The sequence below is a fragment of the Xenopus laevis genome, chromosome 7S (assembly GCF_017654675.1).
Source record: "Xenopus laevis strain J_2021 chromosome 7S, Xenopus_laevis_v10.1, whole genome shotgun sequence".
NCBI lineage: Eukaryota > Metazoa > Chordata > Amphibia > Anura > Pipidae > Xenopus > Xenopus laevis.
Window position 1 is genome coordinate 98,849,414 of NC_054384.1, and position 19,549 is coordinate 98,868,962.

Here is a 19,549-nt window from a genome sequence, read left to right on the forward strand (position 1 = left end):
CCCGGCAGTGCATTCCTCAACCTCACTGTCCTGACTGTGATGAACCCCCTACGTTGCTTCATACATTGACTTTAATGCATTTGGAGAGAAAAATATTGTAGTGTGTGTAAAAATTGTTGTGCGTAAAAACGTCCATTGACTTCAATGCATTTTGCGAAATTTCTTGAATTTTTTCGCAGTTTTGCGAATTTTTCAGGGAAATGAAATGGGACAGATTTGCTCATCACTAGTTCCAGTATCTGTTCAGGAAGGTTGGAAAATCCTGTGGGCATGGATGTGGCCCTCCTCGGTCAGTTGTGGATCTGCCCATGTAATCTGGTCATTGACCTATGGGGGGATCAACCCCTTTTGACCCACCACTTGTCAGGAAAAGATTAGCACAATTTATTTTTATGTTCAGCTTCAGCTAGCCATTCATGTTTAGATCTGCTGGTTTGGTGAGGTTATTTATGTATAGCCAATGCTTTAGCTAGGGAGGGAACCCCAAGCATTGAGTCTAATGTGGAGGAATCCTATTGTATCATAGTGGGAGCCAATGCAGAGCCAATGAGGTGTCCAGGCAAAGGGTTCACTAGGCAAAAAACATATTTTAGGTTTTATAGCCCACCCAAAGCATTACTTTTCTGTACAATTATGTACTCTATAAACATACCCTCTGTGCCAGCTATTTAAACATGGAAAATAAGAGTCCCTCTTTAATAACATAATCCATTGTATTGTTGTTTATATGTCACTTAGTGTTTTTTTTAATAGAGTTGGAAATTCCCAAAAGTTCATAGAAGTAGCTCAGAGATAAATAGCGTGTCACTACATGATGGCTCTGGGTGTGCACTTCTATGCCAGAGCTCATAAGTATTTCTAATTATATATAATGAGTATCTGCACTCCAAGGCTAAACCTCTTTATATATGTAATTGGGGTGCACAGTTGTAAATTATATATACACGAATCTTGGCACAACCATATAACATCTCTGCCTCTTTCCAATGTTTCGATCCTCATTAGGACCTTTCTCAAGGATGGATATAACACACATATATATATATATATATATATATATATATATATATATATATATATATATATAGATATATAGATATATATATATATATATATATATATATATATATAGATATATATATATATAGATATATATATATATATATATATACACATATAATAACGTGTGTGTGTATTCATCTATGTTCGTATACTATCTACAATTTATCAGTATTTATCCTTTTTTACGTTGTTTATTTTGATGTATGTTTTCTGCCTAATGGAAAGATCAATTTTGCTAATAATGGCTATACTTGGCTATACTATACTAAAATGTGCTTTAATTTGTCCAAATCTCCCTGGGCCCCATTCTTTTTTAGGACACTGAGAGCAGAAGTACAGAATCGCCATTTTGCTATTCAGGTTTATTAGGGCTATTGAACATACAGCTTCTAAAAAAAACAAAAAAAAAAAAAAAACACAATAAGGGCCATTTATGTACACAGTTGCCATGTAAAACCTTTAGGGCAGAGACACACACTCAGATTCAGGGAGATTAGTTGACCAGAGACAAATCTCCTCTCCTTTGGGGCGACTAATCTCCCCGAACTGCCTCCCGACGGCTAGAACGTAAAGCGCCAGCGGGATGGCACTCGAAGTGCTTCCTTTTCTGAAGTCGTCCGGAAGTTTCCTTGTGTGGCAACTTAGGACAACTTCGGAAAACAAAGCGCACCGATTGCCATCCCGCCGGTGATTTACGTTCAAGCCGGCGGGAAGGCAGGGGAGGCAGTTCGGGGAGAATAGGCGAATCGCCAGGCGATTAAATCTCCCAGAATCTGAGAGTGTGTCTCTGTCCTTAAAGGGGTGGTTCACCTTTAAATTAACTTTAAGTATGTAATAGAATGGCTAATTTTGAGCAACTTTTCAATGGCCCTTAATTTTTTTTATTTTTAATTATTTCTCTTGTTCTTCTGACTGTTTCCAGCTTTCAAATGCTGGACACTGACCCTAAAAAACAAGTGCTCTGTAAGGCCACACATATAGGGGGTAATTTACTAAAGTCCAATTTTTTCTGGTCGGAGGGAAAACACAATTTCTTAGTGGAAAAAAAAGTAGAATTTTTCAAGATTTATTATACCCCAGGCTGCTAAAAGTCAGAATCAAAAACTACTCCATCTCAAACCTGCCGAGGTCATGTAGAAAACAATGGCAGATGTCCCTTTTACAATTGGAAAATATCATGATCTGCACTGGGTTTTGTACGATAATCTGATTTTTTTTTTTGTTTTCGGGCGATAATATAAAAAAAATCTGCGTTTCAGGTGTCAAATCTGAAAAAATTGTAGGTTTTTGAATTTTGCACTATTTTATCAAGAGTTTATAGGGGTCTTTTACAGCATCAATTTTTTCTAATTATTTTATTGATAAATAAGGTAAAATTGTGGATTGGGAGATTAGTCGAGTTTTATTTATTTTTTCATTTATGTTGACCCTAGCAACAGGATTGCTGAAACTAAAAACTGAGCTGCTAAATAAAAAGCCAAATAACTCAAAAACCACAAATAATAAAAAATGAAAACCAACATCTTGCTAGAATTTAATTTAAAGTAGAACAACCCCTTTAAAACTCCTCATCAGTGATCAGTGATCCTTTCCTCTTTATATGTGTTACTATACCCTACTTGTTTCTTTGACACCAACCCCAATACATAGGATCCATAAACATGGAGGTGAGTTGAATTACAGAAATTTGTTTCCCCAATTTTCAAATCTTCAGATTTTCGGTGATGTGATTAAGTTGTATCTGTGTATGTATTTTCTCATGTTTGTGTAGGTGTTATCTACATCTGTATCTCAATGTATTATTTCTCCTAAATTATCATTTATTGCATCATACTTTTGATCTTTACATTTAATTCCAAGCAGTACACACCCTTCTGCTGATAACACTCTAAAAATTATGATATAATTGGTTTCACCGAGACCTGGTGGGATGAAACATGTGACTGGGTTGTGAATTTAAATGGTTACACCCTTTTTAGGAGTGATGTGCTAAAGAAATAACAATAGCTGGCACTGGTGAGGGTGTAGAATCCCTCTGGGTAGAGATTTTGACTGGGAAAAAGGTAAAAAGAAAGAATTATCATTGGTGTATGCTATAAACCACCTCGTATAAGTGTCGAGTATGAAGCCCAGCTACTCTTGCAGATACAAGCGGCTTCACAGCTGGGTCAAGTTGTTGCTATGGGTGACTTCAATTATCCAGACATTGACTGGGGTAATGGGGTTGCTAAAACAGAAAAAGCTAGTAGGTTTGTAAATATGCTGAATGACAACTTTTTATTCCAGCTCGTTCAAGAACCTACTAGGTATATCTCACTTTTGGACCTTGTAATAACTAATAATACTGAACTAATTTCTAACATTTGTGTGGGTGAGCATTTAGGGACTAGTGATCATAACGTGGTCTCCTTTGAGATTCTGTTGCAGAGGCAATTCTATTTATGTGTGAGGAACTAAAACACTAAATTTCAGACGTGCAAACTTTGACAGTATAACATATTTTAGTATTATAACATATTAAGTGGGAAATGCTTTTCATAGGGTTAAATACAGAACAAAAATGGGAAGTCTTTAAAATGCTGCTTAATAAATATACTTGCCAGTATATTCCACTTGTAAGCAAGGAACGTCGTTGCAAAGCAAAACCTTTTTGGTTCAATAGAAGCGTTGGTGTTGAGGTGGGTAAGAAAAGACGTGCTTTTAAGGCTTTTAAGTTAGTTGGGACAGCCGAATCATTTATAAGGTACAAGGAGGCCAATAAATCATGCAAAGAAGCTATAAGGCAAGCTAAAATTGCTATAGAAAAGGATATTGCAGCAAGCAGTAAAAAAATTCCAAAATTATTTTTTACATATGTTAATAGTAAAAAAATGAAGCAGGAAGGGGTGGGACCCTTACTATCAGAGGGCGGTCAGCTGGTTGATGAAAACAAAATAAAAGCGCAGATTCTGAACTCGTATTTTTCATCTGTCTACACAAATGAGGAACCAGTAAGTGAAGGTTTCCTTCTTAATAGTCCCAATTCTAGTAATACAACTAATGATACATGGTTCACACATGAAGAAATTCAAAAGAGACTAGAACATGTTAAGATTAACAAAGGTCCGGGGCCAGATAGTATTCATCCCAGGGTAATTAGCGAGCTTAGCTCTGTGATTGCCAAACCTCTTTACTTAATTTTTCAGGATTCATTGAGGTCTGGCATAGTGCCGAGAGACTGGCGAATTGCTTATGTGGTGCCTTTATTCAAAAAAGGATCCAGTTCTCAGCCTCAAAACTATAGGCCAGTTAGTCTGACGTCAGTTGTAGGAAAGCTTTTCGAAGGGTTAATAAAGGATAAGATGCTGGACTTCATAGCAAATCATAATACTATGAGTTTGTGCCAGCATGGTTTTATGCGTAATAGATCTTGCCAGACTAACCTCAATTTCTTTTTATGAGAATGTAAGTAGAGACCTCGATTCTGGGATGGCAGTGGATGTGATTTACTTAGACTTTGCTAAAGCATTTGATACAGTGCCACACAAAAGGTTACTGGTTAAATTAAGGAATGTTGGCCTGGAACATAGTATTTGTACCTGGATAGAGAACTGGCTAAAAGATAGACTACAAAGAGTGGTGGTAAATGGAACATTTTCTAATTGGACCAGTGTTAGTGGAGTACCGCAGGGCTCTGTACTAGGTCCCTTGCTTTTCAACTTGTTTATTAATGACCTGGAGGTGGGCATTGAAAGTACTGTTTCTATTTTTGCAGATGATACTAAATTGTGCAGAACTATAGGTTCCATGCAGGATGCTGCCACTTGTCTAAACTGGAAAACTGGGCAGCAAACTGGAAAATGAGGTTCAATGTTGATAAATGCAGGTTATGCACTTTGGCAAAAATTATATAAATGCAAGTTATACAATAAATGGCAGTGTGTTGGGAGTTTCCTTAAATGAGAAGGATCTAGGGGTCTTTGTAGATAACAAGTTATCTAATTCTGGGCAGTGTCATTCTGTGGCCACTAAAGCAAATAAAGTTCTGTCTTGCATAAAAAAGGGCATTAACTCAAGGGATGGAAACATAATTATGCCTCTTTATAGGTCCCTGGTAAGGCCTCATCTGGAGTATGGGGCAGTTTTGGACTTCAGTCCTTAAGAGGGATATAAATGAGCTGGAGAGGGTGCAGAGACTAAGTGCAACTAAACTGGTTAGAGGGAGGGAAGACTTAAATTATGAGGGGAGACTGTCAAGATTGGAGTTGTTTTCTCTGCAAAAAAGGTGCTTGCGAATGGACATGATTACACTTTACAAGTACATTAGAGGACATTATAGACAAATAGCAGGGGACCTTTTTACCCATAAAGTGGATCACCGTACCAGAGGCCTCCCCTTCAGACTAGAAGAAAAGAACTTTCATTTGAAGCAACGTAGAGGGTTCTTCACAGTCAGGACAGTGAGGTTGTGGAATGCACTGCCGGGTGATGTTGTGATGCTGATTCAGTTAATGCCTTTAAGAGGGACTTGGATGGTTTTTTGGACAGACATAATATCAAAGGCTATTATGATACTAAGCTCTATAGTTAGTATAGGTATGGGTATATAGAATTTAATCAAAAGTAGAGAGGGGTGTGTGTATGGATGCTGGGTTTTCATTCGGAGGGGTTGAACTTGATGGACTTTGTCTTTTTTCAACCCAATTTAACTCTGTAACTATGTAACACTGTGCAGAGCACATGTTTTATTCCCCAGTGTCATATTATAAGGAACTCATAATTTCTCAACAGATTAAGCCCCAATCTATCACGTCCACCACACAGATGACCCTGGCTCCTTTTACTCATTATCTGTGTTCTTTGAGGAGGAGCTCAATGCTAATATAGTCTCTGCCTTTCACAAAAACTAGTGAAGCATACAGCGTTCCAACCAAGCCATAATGTTGCATTAAGCCCTTGCAAAAACAGGTTCCAGAAATTAAAATGGAAATTACAAAATTCATCCCAAATAACTAATTCTTCATTCATCTCTGCCTAAATCTGCTCATTAGTGCAAGGGCAATAAGGGGCCCCTTAGTGGAATGAATTCCCCAATGACGCAAACACCTTTCAAATCTCATACAGATGTATAGGATACAAATTGTATAATTCCACTTAATACTATATTAGTAGCTGTGTATTTGTCTATAGTGTTAGGGGCACATTTACTAAACCTCGTGTGAATTTTGACTTCGACTTCGAACTTCGATTCGAATTTTCGAAATGCATGAACGTTACTTCGACAGTGTGAATAGTCAAATTCGATAATCGAAGTGGTAAAATACGAGTATCGAAGGATTTTTTAGTTCGACTATTTGATTCTTCTAATCGGTTTCGACTATTCGATATCGAAGGATACCTAATTTATCAAATATTCACCCGAAGTTTTAGTTCAAATTATTTCTTCCCCAACTTTGACCTGCCAAACTCCATCTTCGACTTCGATATTCAAATATTCTAAGGATTTTCTATTCGAATATTCGATTGTACCTGTTTTTTTTTTATTTGTATACTTCTTTATTTCTAATAAATTTATTTTGCGGCATGCCCTGGGGGAGCTCCCCTGTACCCTGTCCGGGGTATGAGACCTGCCGCGTGTCCCGATGTTGACACCCTCCCTAACCAACTCCTCCCACCCCCTGAGCTCTCCTCCCCCCCTCTATGGGACCCCCCAACCTACTCTCTTCTCCCTCCCCCCAGGAACCCCTCCCTGTGACACCCCAGTCCCTTTCCCCCTCTCTCCCCCTCCTGTGGTGACTTAGATCCCACATACTGTGGGATCTAGCCGCCCTGGGAACCTCATCAGGGCTGGAACTAACTTCCCCCTCCTCACTTCTCCTTCTCATTTTGTGCTGAGCAGTTTGGAAACCTCCTCCACCTGGCTCATCCAAATAGCAAGTGCGCATTAAGCCCGAAAATGCACCTAAAATGGCCTCTGCAGGGCCTCTTGTGTGGAAAAAATGGCATAAAGGAAGTGGGGCATTAAACGTTCGATTCAAACAATTCGAACGGAAGTGGGGCAAAGACCACCTTCGATCATGTTCGAATATTCGATACGATAAAACCTTTAAACCAAATTCAATACGAAGTACATAGAATACAAGCCCTTTGTTCGAACAATCATAATTCGACTGCATTGATAAATATGTAAATTATCTAAGTAATTATATAAAAATCTAATTAGAAGAAAATCGAAGTTTATTTTATTCGACCCTTAGTAAATGTGCCCCTTTAGGGTAGAGTCCTGCAGCGGGTCGGGTACCTGCAGGTAACCGCGGGTTACCAGCAAAAACCTGCGGTACCTTGCGGGTTGAGGGGAGAAGTTCTGGCTGCAGGTAAAGACACGGGTCGGTGGTTCTGCGGGTCGGACTGTGGGTCTTCTTAATAGCGATATTTACTCCTTTTTTCTTGTCATGGCTACTTACAATGACATTGTTTCCAGTTTACAATGACAGCACTTCCTGTTTTACTCCTTTTTTTTGATCATGTCTACTTCCGATGATGTCACTTCCGGTTTACAATGACAGCACTTCCCGATTCTTGATGGTCAGTGGGTCGCGGGTCCGGGTTGCGGATAAGGTACTTGCGGGTAGGGTGGGGTAGCGGTTCCAATCGGGTAAGAATGCGGGTCCAGGTCGGATTACGGGTCCCAAAAAATGGACCCACGCAGGACTCTACCTTAGGGGCACATTTACTAAGGGTCGAATTTCGAAGTTAAAAAATTTCGAAATTCGACCATCGACTTTGATACGTCGATAGTTGGAAAAAAATGTTCGATCTATCGATTAAATCTTTCAAAACAAACGATTTTACAAATCTGATCTGTCTGACTACTCAAAACTTAGCCAAACACTCAGAAAGTTTATAGGAGGTCCCCCATAGGCTAAACAGCAATTCAGCAGGTTTAAGGTGGCGAAGTATCGAATTCTACATTTTTTAAAGAGACAGTACTTCGATTTTCGAATGGTAGAATTTTCGAAATTTTTTCAATTCAAATCGAATTTTGGCCTATTTGATGGTCGAAGTACACAAAAATTTTTTGCATTTGAAAATTCACTTCGACCCTTAGTAAATGGGCCCCTATGTGTTAGTTTGTAAACTCTAAGTTGTAGGGCCCTCTAATCCTATTGTACTCTGTAAACAGTTTGTTATCCACCGTTTATTCCCTGTTTGTTATGATTTAGGTAAATCACTGCAAACTTGTCTGCGCTATATAAATAAATGATGATAGTGTTAGTGTGTTATTCTGCTCATGGGACCTCCCATGGTTTATGACCTCCCTGAAAAGTGTACACTGCTTTGATATTTTAAACTTAAGATACGTGTAAAAAAAACAAAAATGCTTTTTTGCTGTTTATCTACATTACTTTGTGTTTATTGAAGTGAGAAAGGGTTTTATGCTTAGCTTCCCCACGCCGACAAGATTTTAGGGATTTTCCATCTTGACTGACTATGTGGCGTTAGAACAATCCCAAGTGGGTGCACTAAAGACATTATTTTGGATTTTACATCACAAAGTTAGTTTAGAAGCAGTACATTTATGTAACTTACAAGGATGTTCCTGGGTGTGTGGAGAAGTTCATCTGAGTTTGAGAGTTGTACTACACGCCCTAGTATTTACACAAACTTTCTCTCTGGTTTCGCAGCAAAAGACTGCAAACCTTGTTTACAATTAGCCATGAACTTCAGAGATTCGCTGCAGGCGAAAAGTTTCAGTGCCAAAAATTTGCCACACAGTAAGTTTTGTGCATTACAAAAATGTTGAGCGGTAGACAAAAATGTCATAGTAGACAAAAAAGTCTTCCATAGACTCTAATATATAAAAATTGCTGCAAAAAAAATGACACCCATAGACTTTAAAGGGATTCTGTCATACTTTTTATGATGTCGTTTTTATTTCTAAATTACACTGTTTACACTGCAAATAATTCACTCTACAATATAAAATGTCATTCCTGAACCAGCAAGTGTATTTTTTTTGTTGTAATATTGGTGTGTACGTGCCATTTCAGGTCATTTTGCCTGGTCATGTGCTTTCAGAAAGAGTCAGCAAGAGTCAACACTAGGATGGAACTGCTTTCTGGCAGGCTGTTGTTTCTCCTACTCAATGTAACTGAATGTGTCTCATTGGGACCTGGATTTTACTATTGAGTGCTGTTCTTAGATCTACCAGGCAGCTGTTATCTTGTGTTAGGGAGCTGCTATCTGGTTACCTTCCCATTGTTTTGTTGTTAGGCTGCTGGGGGGGAGGGAGGGGGGTGATATCACTCCAACTTGCAGTACAGCAGTAAAGAGTGACTGAAGTTTATCAGAGCACAAGTCACATGACTGGGGGCAGCTGGGAAACTGACAATATGTCTAGCCCCATGTCAGATTTCAAAATTAAATATAAAAAAATATGTTGCTCTTTTGAGAAATGGATTTCAGTGCAGAATTCTGCTGGAGCAGCACTATTAACTGATGCATTTTGGAAAAAAATTTTTTTGACGTTTTGTGAATTTTCTCGTAGTTTCACAAATTTTTCGGCAACGCGAAAGAGGACAGATTCGCTCATCGCTATTTACAATAACATGTGCAGTCACACAAAAATGGGCACATTTTGTAGAGAGGGAGGAAGTGTAAGAAGTAATTGACTGGGAAATAGGCATTTTACAGCTCTCCTAAACTCTCTTTTTCTTCTTCTTCTTATTTACACAAAAGTCTAATGTAAGGTGCACCTATGATCAGCAAGGTTCAAATGGAACCTCTGGAATAACCCATTAATAGGCTGCACAATATAGTTTGTATTAATGAATGGACAGTAATAGAAACTCCCAATATTCCACTCAAGGCTGAATTTTTCACTGTATTTCTATTATGCTGATGTTTGGGAAACCACCTCTCAAAATAAAAACCTCAGCTTAATAAAATGGCAGTAAAGATTTCAAGTTTGAGCTTCTTGGATTGTTAAGTATTGTTAAGATTTGGGACAATGGTTGTTATCCTCCCCGAGTCTTTGTTCCAACTGAATTGGGGTGTGAATGCTAATGGTAGTGGATGGTGCAAAATGTCAGCTCAGATTTCTCTCTGGCTTTCTTGCACTGATTCATATTCTTCTAAGAAAATACATGTTGCTGGGGCCCCCCTCGCCTCTCCGGAGCGCCGCGTTTGTCCATACCTGCGCGCGGTGCCGGGTTTGTAAGTATGGGTGCAGCGCAGGTCCGGACTGAGAATTAAAATAGGCCCTGGCATTTTAGGTACACAGAGGCCCAATCAGCCCAGAAAGAGGCCCAAAAAGGCCCCACCAGCCCACTAAATACTTACTTTCTATGGCACTTTATACAGTAGCAGCCCCTCTGGCATTTGCCAGAACCCACAGATTGCCAGTCCGGGCCTGGTGCAGCGTGAATTCAGTGTGCACATGCAAAAATTTTATTTCACCGTGACCCCCGACAAAGAGGGTTCACTCCACTTAGAAGCAGACCCAGTCCGACACTGGTCAGGTTCTAATTCACTACCACTATGCTAATTCGCTAAAATGCAAAGTTGCAGCTGAACGCCAGTAAAGTTTCTCTTTTGGGAAAAAGCCAGAAGAATTTATGATTCGGGAAAAAACTCTGAAAAAAATCGAACTCTTTTGGTTTTTGCTTGATTTGATCACAATCTGGAAACAACTGAAGTGAAAAATTGCTTGGAAGGTGAACAACCCCCTTTAATTCTGCTTGCGGTTTTTATAAACGAAATGTATAATGTGCTGAAAAATTGGATATTCCATTCCTACAGTAACTAGAGGCAGCTGTAGCAATGGTAAACTGTTTCCCAAAGCAAAATCCTAATTTTGACCTGTGACAGAGGCAGCAGAGAAAATCTTATACAGCCTTATGCATCCACAGCACCACCCATAGCACCTACTCTGCCCTTACGGAGATATATATATATATATATATATAAAATTATATTCAGGTATAATAAAAGGAAGCAGCTGGTCACCATGAATTGCAAGTCAATGGGGTGATCATAATTAGGGATGGGCGAATTTGACCCACTTCACTGCCGGCGAAATGACGCAGATTTTTTTTGACGCAGGACGCCATACAAGTCTATGGGCATAATTTTTCAGCGAAACATGGCAAAAAAATTCGCCCATCCCTAATCATAACTACTATCCTACTGCACATCCCAAGTGACTCCATGGGCCACTCTTCAATTGTGGTCTAATACTAATATACTTTAAAGTGGTTGTTTCATTCTTTTTAGATTGTTCACCAGAAATAAAGCCTTTTTCAATTGCTTTTGATTTCATTGATTTCAATTCAATGTTCATGTCTCTGGTGTCTCAAGTAATCCAGGAGCAGCTTCTGAACTGCTACAATTGGATACATTTAGTGGCGGAGTTGATACATTTATCAGTGATGTCTTTGGAATATTAGAAACTATTGTATCACTTCTAACAACTTCCGCTCAGAACAGTTACAGAGTCGGCGACCCCCCACCCACCAGAGCTGTTTAAGGGCAGAGACTCACGCTGCGAATCGGGGAGATTAGTTGCTCGGCGACAAATCTCTTCTTTGAGGCTGCTAATCTCCCCAAACTGCCTCCCCGCTGGCTAGAATGTAAATCACCGGTGGGATGGCACTAGGAGCCTAAAGTAGCCTCACATGTAAACTTCGTGCGACTTTGGAAAACAAAGCGCTCCGAGTGCCATCCTGCCGGTGATTTACATTCTAGCCGGCGAGGAGGCAGTTCGGGGAGATTAGTAGCCCCGAAGAAGAGGAGATTTGTCGCCGGGCGACTAATCTCCCCAAATCGCTATATTAAGCAATGCAGTAGAAAACATGTATTTCATTCTAATAGATCTATGTACAGGTATGGGATCCGGTATCCGGAAATCTCTGAATTAGGGAAAAACTGTCTCCCATAGACCCCATTTTATCCAAATAATCCAAAGCTTAAAAAATTATTTCCTTTTCTCTGTAATAATAAAATAGTACCTTGTACTTAAAGGGGTTGTTCACCTTTAAATTAACTTTTAGTATGATTTAGAGAGTGGTATTCTGAGACAATTCTTTTTTTATTATCTGTGGTTTTTGAGTTATTAAGCTTTATGTTCAGCAGCTCTCCAGCTTGCAATTTCCGCAATCCGGTTGCTAGGGTCCAAATTACTTTAGCAACCATGCAATGATTTGAATAAGAGACTGGAATTTGAATAGGAGATGCCTGAATAGAAAGATGAATAATAAAAAGTAGCAATAACAATAAATGTGTAGCATTTGTAATTAGATGGGGCCAGTGACCCCTATTTGAATGCTGGAGAGAGTCAGAAGAAGATAAATAATTAAAAAACTATAAAAAAATAAATAATGAAAACCAATTGAAAAGTTGCTTAGAATTAGCCATTCTATAACATACTAAATGTTAATTTAAAGGTGAACCACCCCTTTAATCCAAACTAAGATATAATTAATCCCTATCGGAAGCAAAACAAGCCTATTGGGTTTATTTAATGTTTACATGAATTTCTAGTAGACAAAGTATAAAGATCCAAATTACAGAAAGGTCCATTATCTGGAAATGTATGCCCCATTTGCCTGGGTGTGTGGAAATGCTCTACTTCAGATGGTCTTTATCTTTACAACTAAAACAAATGGGAGTTGTTTGCAGAGATTATCAGTTTATGAAAGGCTCGTTATCTTTCACTTTCAGTTTTAAAAGCTTTCTGAAAGAATCACAAGGAGACTTCTGTAGCGTTGGAGAGAGAAACGGGGGAATCCTGGGACTCAATTGCAAGGGAATTCATCTCAGTTTATCCCTCTAGGACATAAAATACTATAAGGATTGCAGGGATTGCAGGGAGCCAGTAAGGAGCAACGGGTAAGGTCTCACTGACTCTTTACATATCTATATTCAGATATTGTAACACTATAAACCTAATGCTGGAGTGTTACATAGCACATAGTATATCTGTCTTATTTTATTTGTATTTTATTTGTAATTTATTTGTATGAATGGATGTAAATTATAAGTAGTGATGGGCGAATTTGGGGCGTTTCGATTCGCTGAAAAATTAGTGAATTGCCCGCGAAAATTCTGCAACGAAAATGCGGCGTAAAAAACGCGACGAATTGCGGGAATTTGCAGCGAATTTGCGCCTGGCAAATAAATTTGCCCAACGCTAATTTATAAGAGAAAATCCTCACTGCCTTCTTCCAGATTATTTGATACATTTACATTAATCTAGTAAAGTACTAAGGTCATACAGAAAAGATCTAAAGGTTGACAGCCATAAAAATAAAGACATAAACTGCTTTGACCATTCACGTAAATGGCTAGTTGACATTTTAGTATCAAGCAGACAAATACTCTTAATCAATTTGCAGTTGATCTTTTTTTAGTGGATTTTGATTTATCAAGCTTTATGTTCAGTTGTTCCCCCGTTTGGAATTTCAGCAGCTAAATGGTTGCTGGGGTTGAATTTACCTTAGCAACCAGACAGCGGGATCAATGAAAGAAAGAATTTCCTCCACAATTTTGCTAATTTATTCGCCTTGGTGAATTTGCACCTGGTGAATTTATTTGCCCATCATTAGCAGTGACTTCTACTATACTTATCATTAAAGGAACAGGAACACCAAAAAATGAGTGTTTTAAAGTAATGAAAATATCATGTAGTGTTGCCCTGCCCTGGTAAAATTGCTTCAGAAACACTACTATAGTTCATATAAACAAGCCTACTGTGTAGCAATAGTGGAAATTGAAAAAAAGTCTATATGGCACAGGTTAAATAGTGGATAACAGATAACACCATTATGTTCTACAGAACTTATCTAATATCTGATGTGTAACCTCAGCCTTTGAATGGCTGCCCCCATTGCTACACAGCAGCTTATTTATATAAACTATGGTAGTGTTTCTGAAGCAAACACACCAGTTTTACCAGTGAAGGGCAACACTGCATTATATTTTTATTACTTTAAAACACTTTAATTTTTTGATGTTACTGTTCCTTTAACAGTAGGGGGTACAATATTCCTTAAAATACATGAGTGATACTCCGAGTTCCCTGTATAACTGTCAGGGGGCCTATCGACTCCCAGCGGGAGTAGTCCGGATCAAGGTGGAAGCCAAGGGTTCAGGAACAAAGCGTAGTCAAATCCAGGCAGAAGTTTAGAAGGCAGGCAGAAAGTAGCAAAATCGAGGTTCAGGTAGGGTCAGGAATCCGTAAAACAGGAATTATCAAACACCCAGGAATGTTCCAAACAAATCCTACTGTTACCCCAGGGAGACTTGCTTGTGTTATATCTTTATTATATGCAATATGTGTATATTTTATGTATACATTGTGATTTGTATCTAAGAATGTTGTGTCATTTACATATTAGATAGTATCAGGACATAACAGAGGCAAGCTTCAAAGACACCCAATTTAGCATACAGTTGTTAAATCCCCTCCAGGGGACGGCTGGAAAAGCAAACCTTCCTGTCTACACACTGCCTTTCCCCATTCCATTGTCCTGATTCTGGAATGAACTGCCTCAGGAATCCATGCCCTACTCCCCAAGATTAATGTATTGGTCACTGACCAATCAGAACCTGACATGAACTTATGGTCAGTCTATAGGGTAATACCATAGGCTAAGTTAGTCAGAGAGTCCTGGGAGTTCCTGCAGTGAGGACATAGATGACAGACCTAATGGAAGGATGAGTATCAGAGAGGCAGTGGATTTAGAGCCAACATATACATATTTCTAATTGTCTTTGTAAATATTTGTTATACATTCTATGTAGTGTAACTTGTTCAATGTGTATTACTTCTGAAGATATGGGTCAATAGTTTTTGTAAATAAATGTATATATTTTGATTGAACTATCTCTTTCGTTAAAGAACCCTTATAACCAGGAATACTTATGTATATGTGTATATGAGAATAAATATACATATTTACATAAATATATCCTTGACCAACACCTACAATCGGGCATTGAACCGGCGTCCTTTTATTTTGAATTTGGCGCTGGCTTGCATGACGTCATCGGGAAACCGGCGTCGCAGCGCCACCGCTACCCACGTAGTAGCTATGGGCACAGCCATCTTGTCTTTGGCGACGAAGAGGAAAGACGTGCCATCGGGCGCTTATGACAATAACTCAGCCTGCAGCCTTGTGTCTTTATATGGTCACAGAACCCCTCAGTGACTTTTAATATCCTTATAATTTACAGTAGGGGGTACATTATCCCTTATAATACATGAGTGATACTCAGAATTCCCTGTATAACTCAGCCTGTAGCCTTGTGTCTTTATATGGTCACAGAACCCCTCAGTGACTTCTAATATCCTTATCATTTACAGTAGGGGGTACATTATCCCTTATAATACATGAGTGATACTCAGAGTTCCCTGTATAACTCAGCCTGCAGCCTTGTGCTTTTATATGGTCACAGAACCCCTCAGTGACTTCTAATATCCTTATCATTTACAGTAGGGGGTACATTATCCCTTATAATACATGAGTGATACTCAGAGTTCCCTGTATAACTCAGCCTGCAGCCTTGTGCTTTTATATGGTCACAGAACCCCTCAGTGACTTTTAATATCCTTATAATTTACAGCTGACAGTACACTATTCTTTAGGTTAATGCCACACAGTATTGTTTGCTGCCTGCTTTTTGTTGAGGCTAAAAATCCTTTATAACACTAAGAAATGTCTCTGCTTAACACTAAAATTATATAATCTCTCAAAAATGCATGCAAAGGCATAGCAGAGGTAATTCTTAGTACTGTTTATTGCAGGGTATTTTCTGATGAATTGTAGCTGCAACAAAATGCTGGCGACAAATAGAACAATGCACCATTGCCCTTATAGTACACAAATGATATTCAGAGTTCCCTGACCTGTTTAACAAACCCTGCAGTGTGTGCCATTTCTGAAATAATCAAATTACTCTTCACTCTGCCCCTCTCAGCATCTGTCTCTCTTCATTCGCTCTTCATGCCGCAATCAGGGTCAGTTTTTAAATGACAGGTCGATCTAATACATCTTTTAGAGTTCTACTTCCTAGCAGATGCATTAGAGCTCTCTAAAATAAGTAAATCCAGCACTAACAAAATCTAACCAAATAACTGATTCTGTCACCCATCCTGCTTGTAGAGAGACAGGATATCTATTTTGAAAAGAGTGAGCTCAATCGTCTAAGCAAAGGGTGCATTCCCCCCCCCTCCCAAAGGATGTATTAGATGCCAAAATCTGACTCCCGACTCCTGCATGAGAGAATGAAGAGGGACACCAAATCCACTATTTGGGATTAGAGATGTCGCGAACTGTTCGCCGGCGAACTTGTTCGCGCGAACATCGGGTGTTCGCGCTTGCCGGAAGTTCGCGAACGTCGCGCGACGTTCGCCATTTTGGGTTCGCCATTGTTGGCGCTTTTTTTTGCGCTCTCACCCCAGACCAGCAGGTACATGGCAGCCAATCAGGAAGCTCTCCCCTGGACCACTCCCCTTCCCTATAAAAACCGAAGCCCTGCAGCGTTTTTTCACTCTGCCTGTGTGTGCTGAAGAGATAGTGTAGGGAGAGAGCTGCTGCCTGTTAGTGATTTCAGGGACAGTTGAAAGTTTGCTGGCTAGTAATCGTTTTGATACTGCTCTGTTATTGGAGGGACAGAAGTCTGCAGGGGTTTGAGGGACATTTAAGCTTAGGTAGCTTTGCTGGCTAGTAATCTACCTTCTACTGCAGTGCTCTGTATGTAGCTGCAGTGGGCAGCTGTCCTGCTTCTGATCTCATCTGCTGACTGCTGCAATAACAGTAGTCCTTGTAAGGACTGCTTTTATTTATTTTTTTGTTGTTTTACTACTACTACTACTACTACTACTACTATAAGAGCCCAGTGCTATTAGTCTAGCAGTGTTGGGGAGTGGGACTGGTGTGCTAATCTGCTGCTCCTAGTAGTTCAGCAGCACCAACTTTAATTTTTTTTTTTTAATATTCATTTTTTTTTATTTTACTTTTTTTTATTTTACTACCGCTGTAGTAGTGTATAAGTTGACCTTTTAGGCATTATTTGCCCTGTAGGCATTTTTTGCCCAGTGTGTTATTCAACCAACTGCCATCTAGCTGTGTGACCTTGTTCACATTCTGTCTAAATATCCATAATATTACCGTCTCCAGAAAAAACACCGGAGTGACTTTTTTCAAGCAGCCATAATATATTTTACGTAATCCGTATCCATCGCTGTAGTAGTGTATACATTGACCTTGTAGGCATTATTTGCACAGTGTTTTCTTCAAACCGCCATCTAGCTGTGTGAGCTTGTTCACATTTTGTCTAAATATTGATAATATTATCGTCTCTAGAAAAACCACTTGAGTTACTTTTTTTCAAGCAGCATTCATATATTTTACGTAATCCGTATCCACCGCTGTAGTAGTGTATATGTTGACCTTGTAGGCATTGTTTGCCCAGTTTTTTTGGCCGCAGCCACTGAAGCACAGAGGCCAGAAAAAATATGCCATATAAATTCTGAAAATAGTCATTTTTTGCCATACGTTGACTCAACGTATATGGCAAAAAATTACTATTTTCAGCATTTATATGGCATATTTTTTCTGGCCTCAGTGGGACCCGTGGGGGTGAGGGCCCCGGTGCAATTGCACCCCCCTCTCCCCCGGTAGTTTCACCACTGAGGGAACAGTAAATGGAAATATTGCATTGGATCAAATATCACACTTCATCCATCTCACCTGGGATTGATCAAGCGCATCCCATAGTTATAAAGGTATCTGTAATTATAAGGTAACACAACACAACCAACCCTTTGTTTTTCATGGTCAACTTGCAATGCACTAATTGAATTTTATTGCAGGTTACTGCACTTAGACATTTCTCTCTGTTTGGGAAATGGCGTTTTGGAATACTTCGCCCTTTGTTAATTGGGCTACATTAAATTATATGGCATTAAAGTGGATTTTACTTTCACTTACAGTTTACTTAGCTCTTTAACTTTCTCTTTCTCTTTCCAGAAAGTTGTGACTCTTTGACACAGACGTTCTGTTCTTCAACAATGAGGAGATGAATTTTTGCCATGGGGCGCACTGCATGATTTGGGGTACGTGCTACATGACACGGGGACCTGCTCTCGTAAGTTTTTTTTTATTTATCTTTCATGGTATTTTACCCAATGAGTGATGCCCACATTTTACAAGTTAAAGCTCAGCTTTTCCAGTAATAGCAATGGTGTAACTCTGGGATCAGCTTCCTCCTTAAAGGGGAACTATGGAAAAAATTTAAATTTAATATGAGCTTTATCATACTGAAATTAGAAGCTTTCTAAACCTAATCAGTTATAAGTTTATCTTCATACTTTCACTCTCAGTATCGGTTTCTCTTCATTTTGTCTCCTTGGAGGAGTTGGGTATCAGGTTTTCATTGACAGTTAGATCCAGAGACAGAGACACATGGTCAGATTTGGGGAGATTCTCCTCTTCTTTGGGGCGACTAATCTCTCCTCGAACTGCCTTCCCGCCGGCTACAATGTAAATCGCCCGAAGTTTCCCCATGAGGGACGACTTCGGAAAACAAAGCGCTCCAAGTGCCATCCTGCTGGTGATTTACATTCTAGCCGACGGGAAGGCAGTTCGGGGCGATAAGTCGCCCCGAAGAAGAGGAGAAAAAGCCGGACGACTAATCTCCCCGAATCTGACCGTTTGTCTCTGCCCTTAGGGAAGACTCATTTTCCTAGCAGATATATTAGAGCTCACTCATTAACCGACTTAAAAAGTAACAAAATAGCTGACTTTGGCACAAACCGTGCATGTAGATAGAGATATAACACATAGAGATAACACATGTTCTAGACAAAATGAGCCCCCCAAAAGTATGTTGGTTTAACTGCAGTTCAAAATCTGACTCCTAACTCCAGCATGAAGAGAAACAAATGCTGAAATGTGTTTATTGAAGATTAACTTGATTATTTCTGAAATGGGTAAGAATTTTCAATTGATGACTTATTTTAGAATGATTAAGCTTTTGTGAATTTTTCATTTTTGCTGTAGTTCCCCTTTAATCAAATAATATGCTTTCTTTATTTAGGCAAAGTATTTCTAGACAGAGAGCGGCCCCGAGGGCCTTAGCTACATACCAAGGAGATAGTGTCATTAAAATGATATCTGAGTATGGTATGGAAATAGCAGGATTGCATATTTGCCACTTGTCTTAATGAGGAATTCTGAAACATTAAAGGGTTTAATTGTTGTTTATACATGTTCATTCATCTGCGGATACTCAGCACCAAAGCTCTTGTTTATATTTCTTATATTTACAGAATGTTTTTAGTTATTTTATACTTTTAGTGTATGAAGCAATACTTGGCATTGAATGCCGCTCATCAGCTATGACTGGAACAGGAAAAGGTTGATTGAGTTAATTAGTAATGTAAGGAAATGGATGGGCATGATTACATTTAAGGCCTTGTTGAGACTAGAATTCCAAGTGTTTG

At 39.1% G+C, this 19,549-nt stretch overlaps 1 protein-coding gene across 2 annotated transcripts in view; it reads left to right on the forward strand.

Moving 5' to 3' along the window:
• flt3lg.S (fms-related tyrosine kinase 3 ligand S homeolog) overlaps positions 1-19,549 on the forward strand; it is a 56,575-nt gene that overhangs the window by 20,950 nt on the left and 16,076 nt on the right. The window contains exons 4-5 of one of the 2 annotated variants that reach the window (XM_018228186.2): positions 12,763-12,930; positions 18,075-18,192. In XM_018228186.2, the coding sequence (XP_018083675.1) occupies positions 18,124-18,192 (69 nt within the window). In that variant the 5' untranslated portion in view covers positions 12,763-12,930; positions 18,075-18,123. The remainder of the gene's footprint in view (positions 1-12,762; positions 12,931-18,074; positions 18,193-19,549) is intronic. The other variant, XM_018228185.2, reaches the window with a different exon arrangement.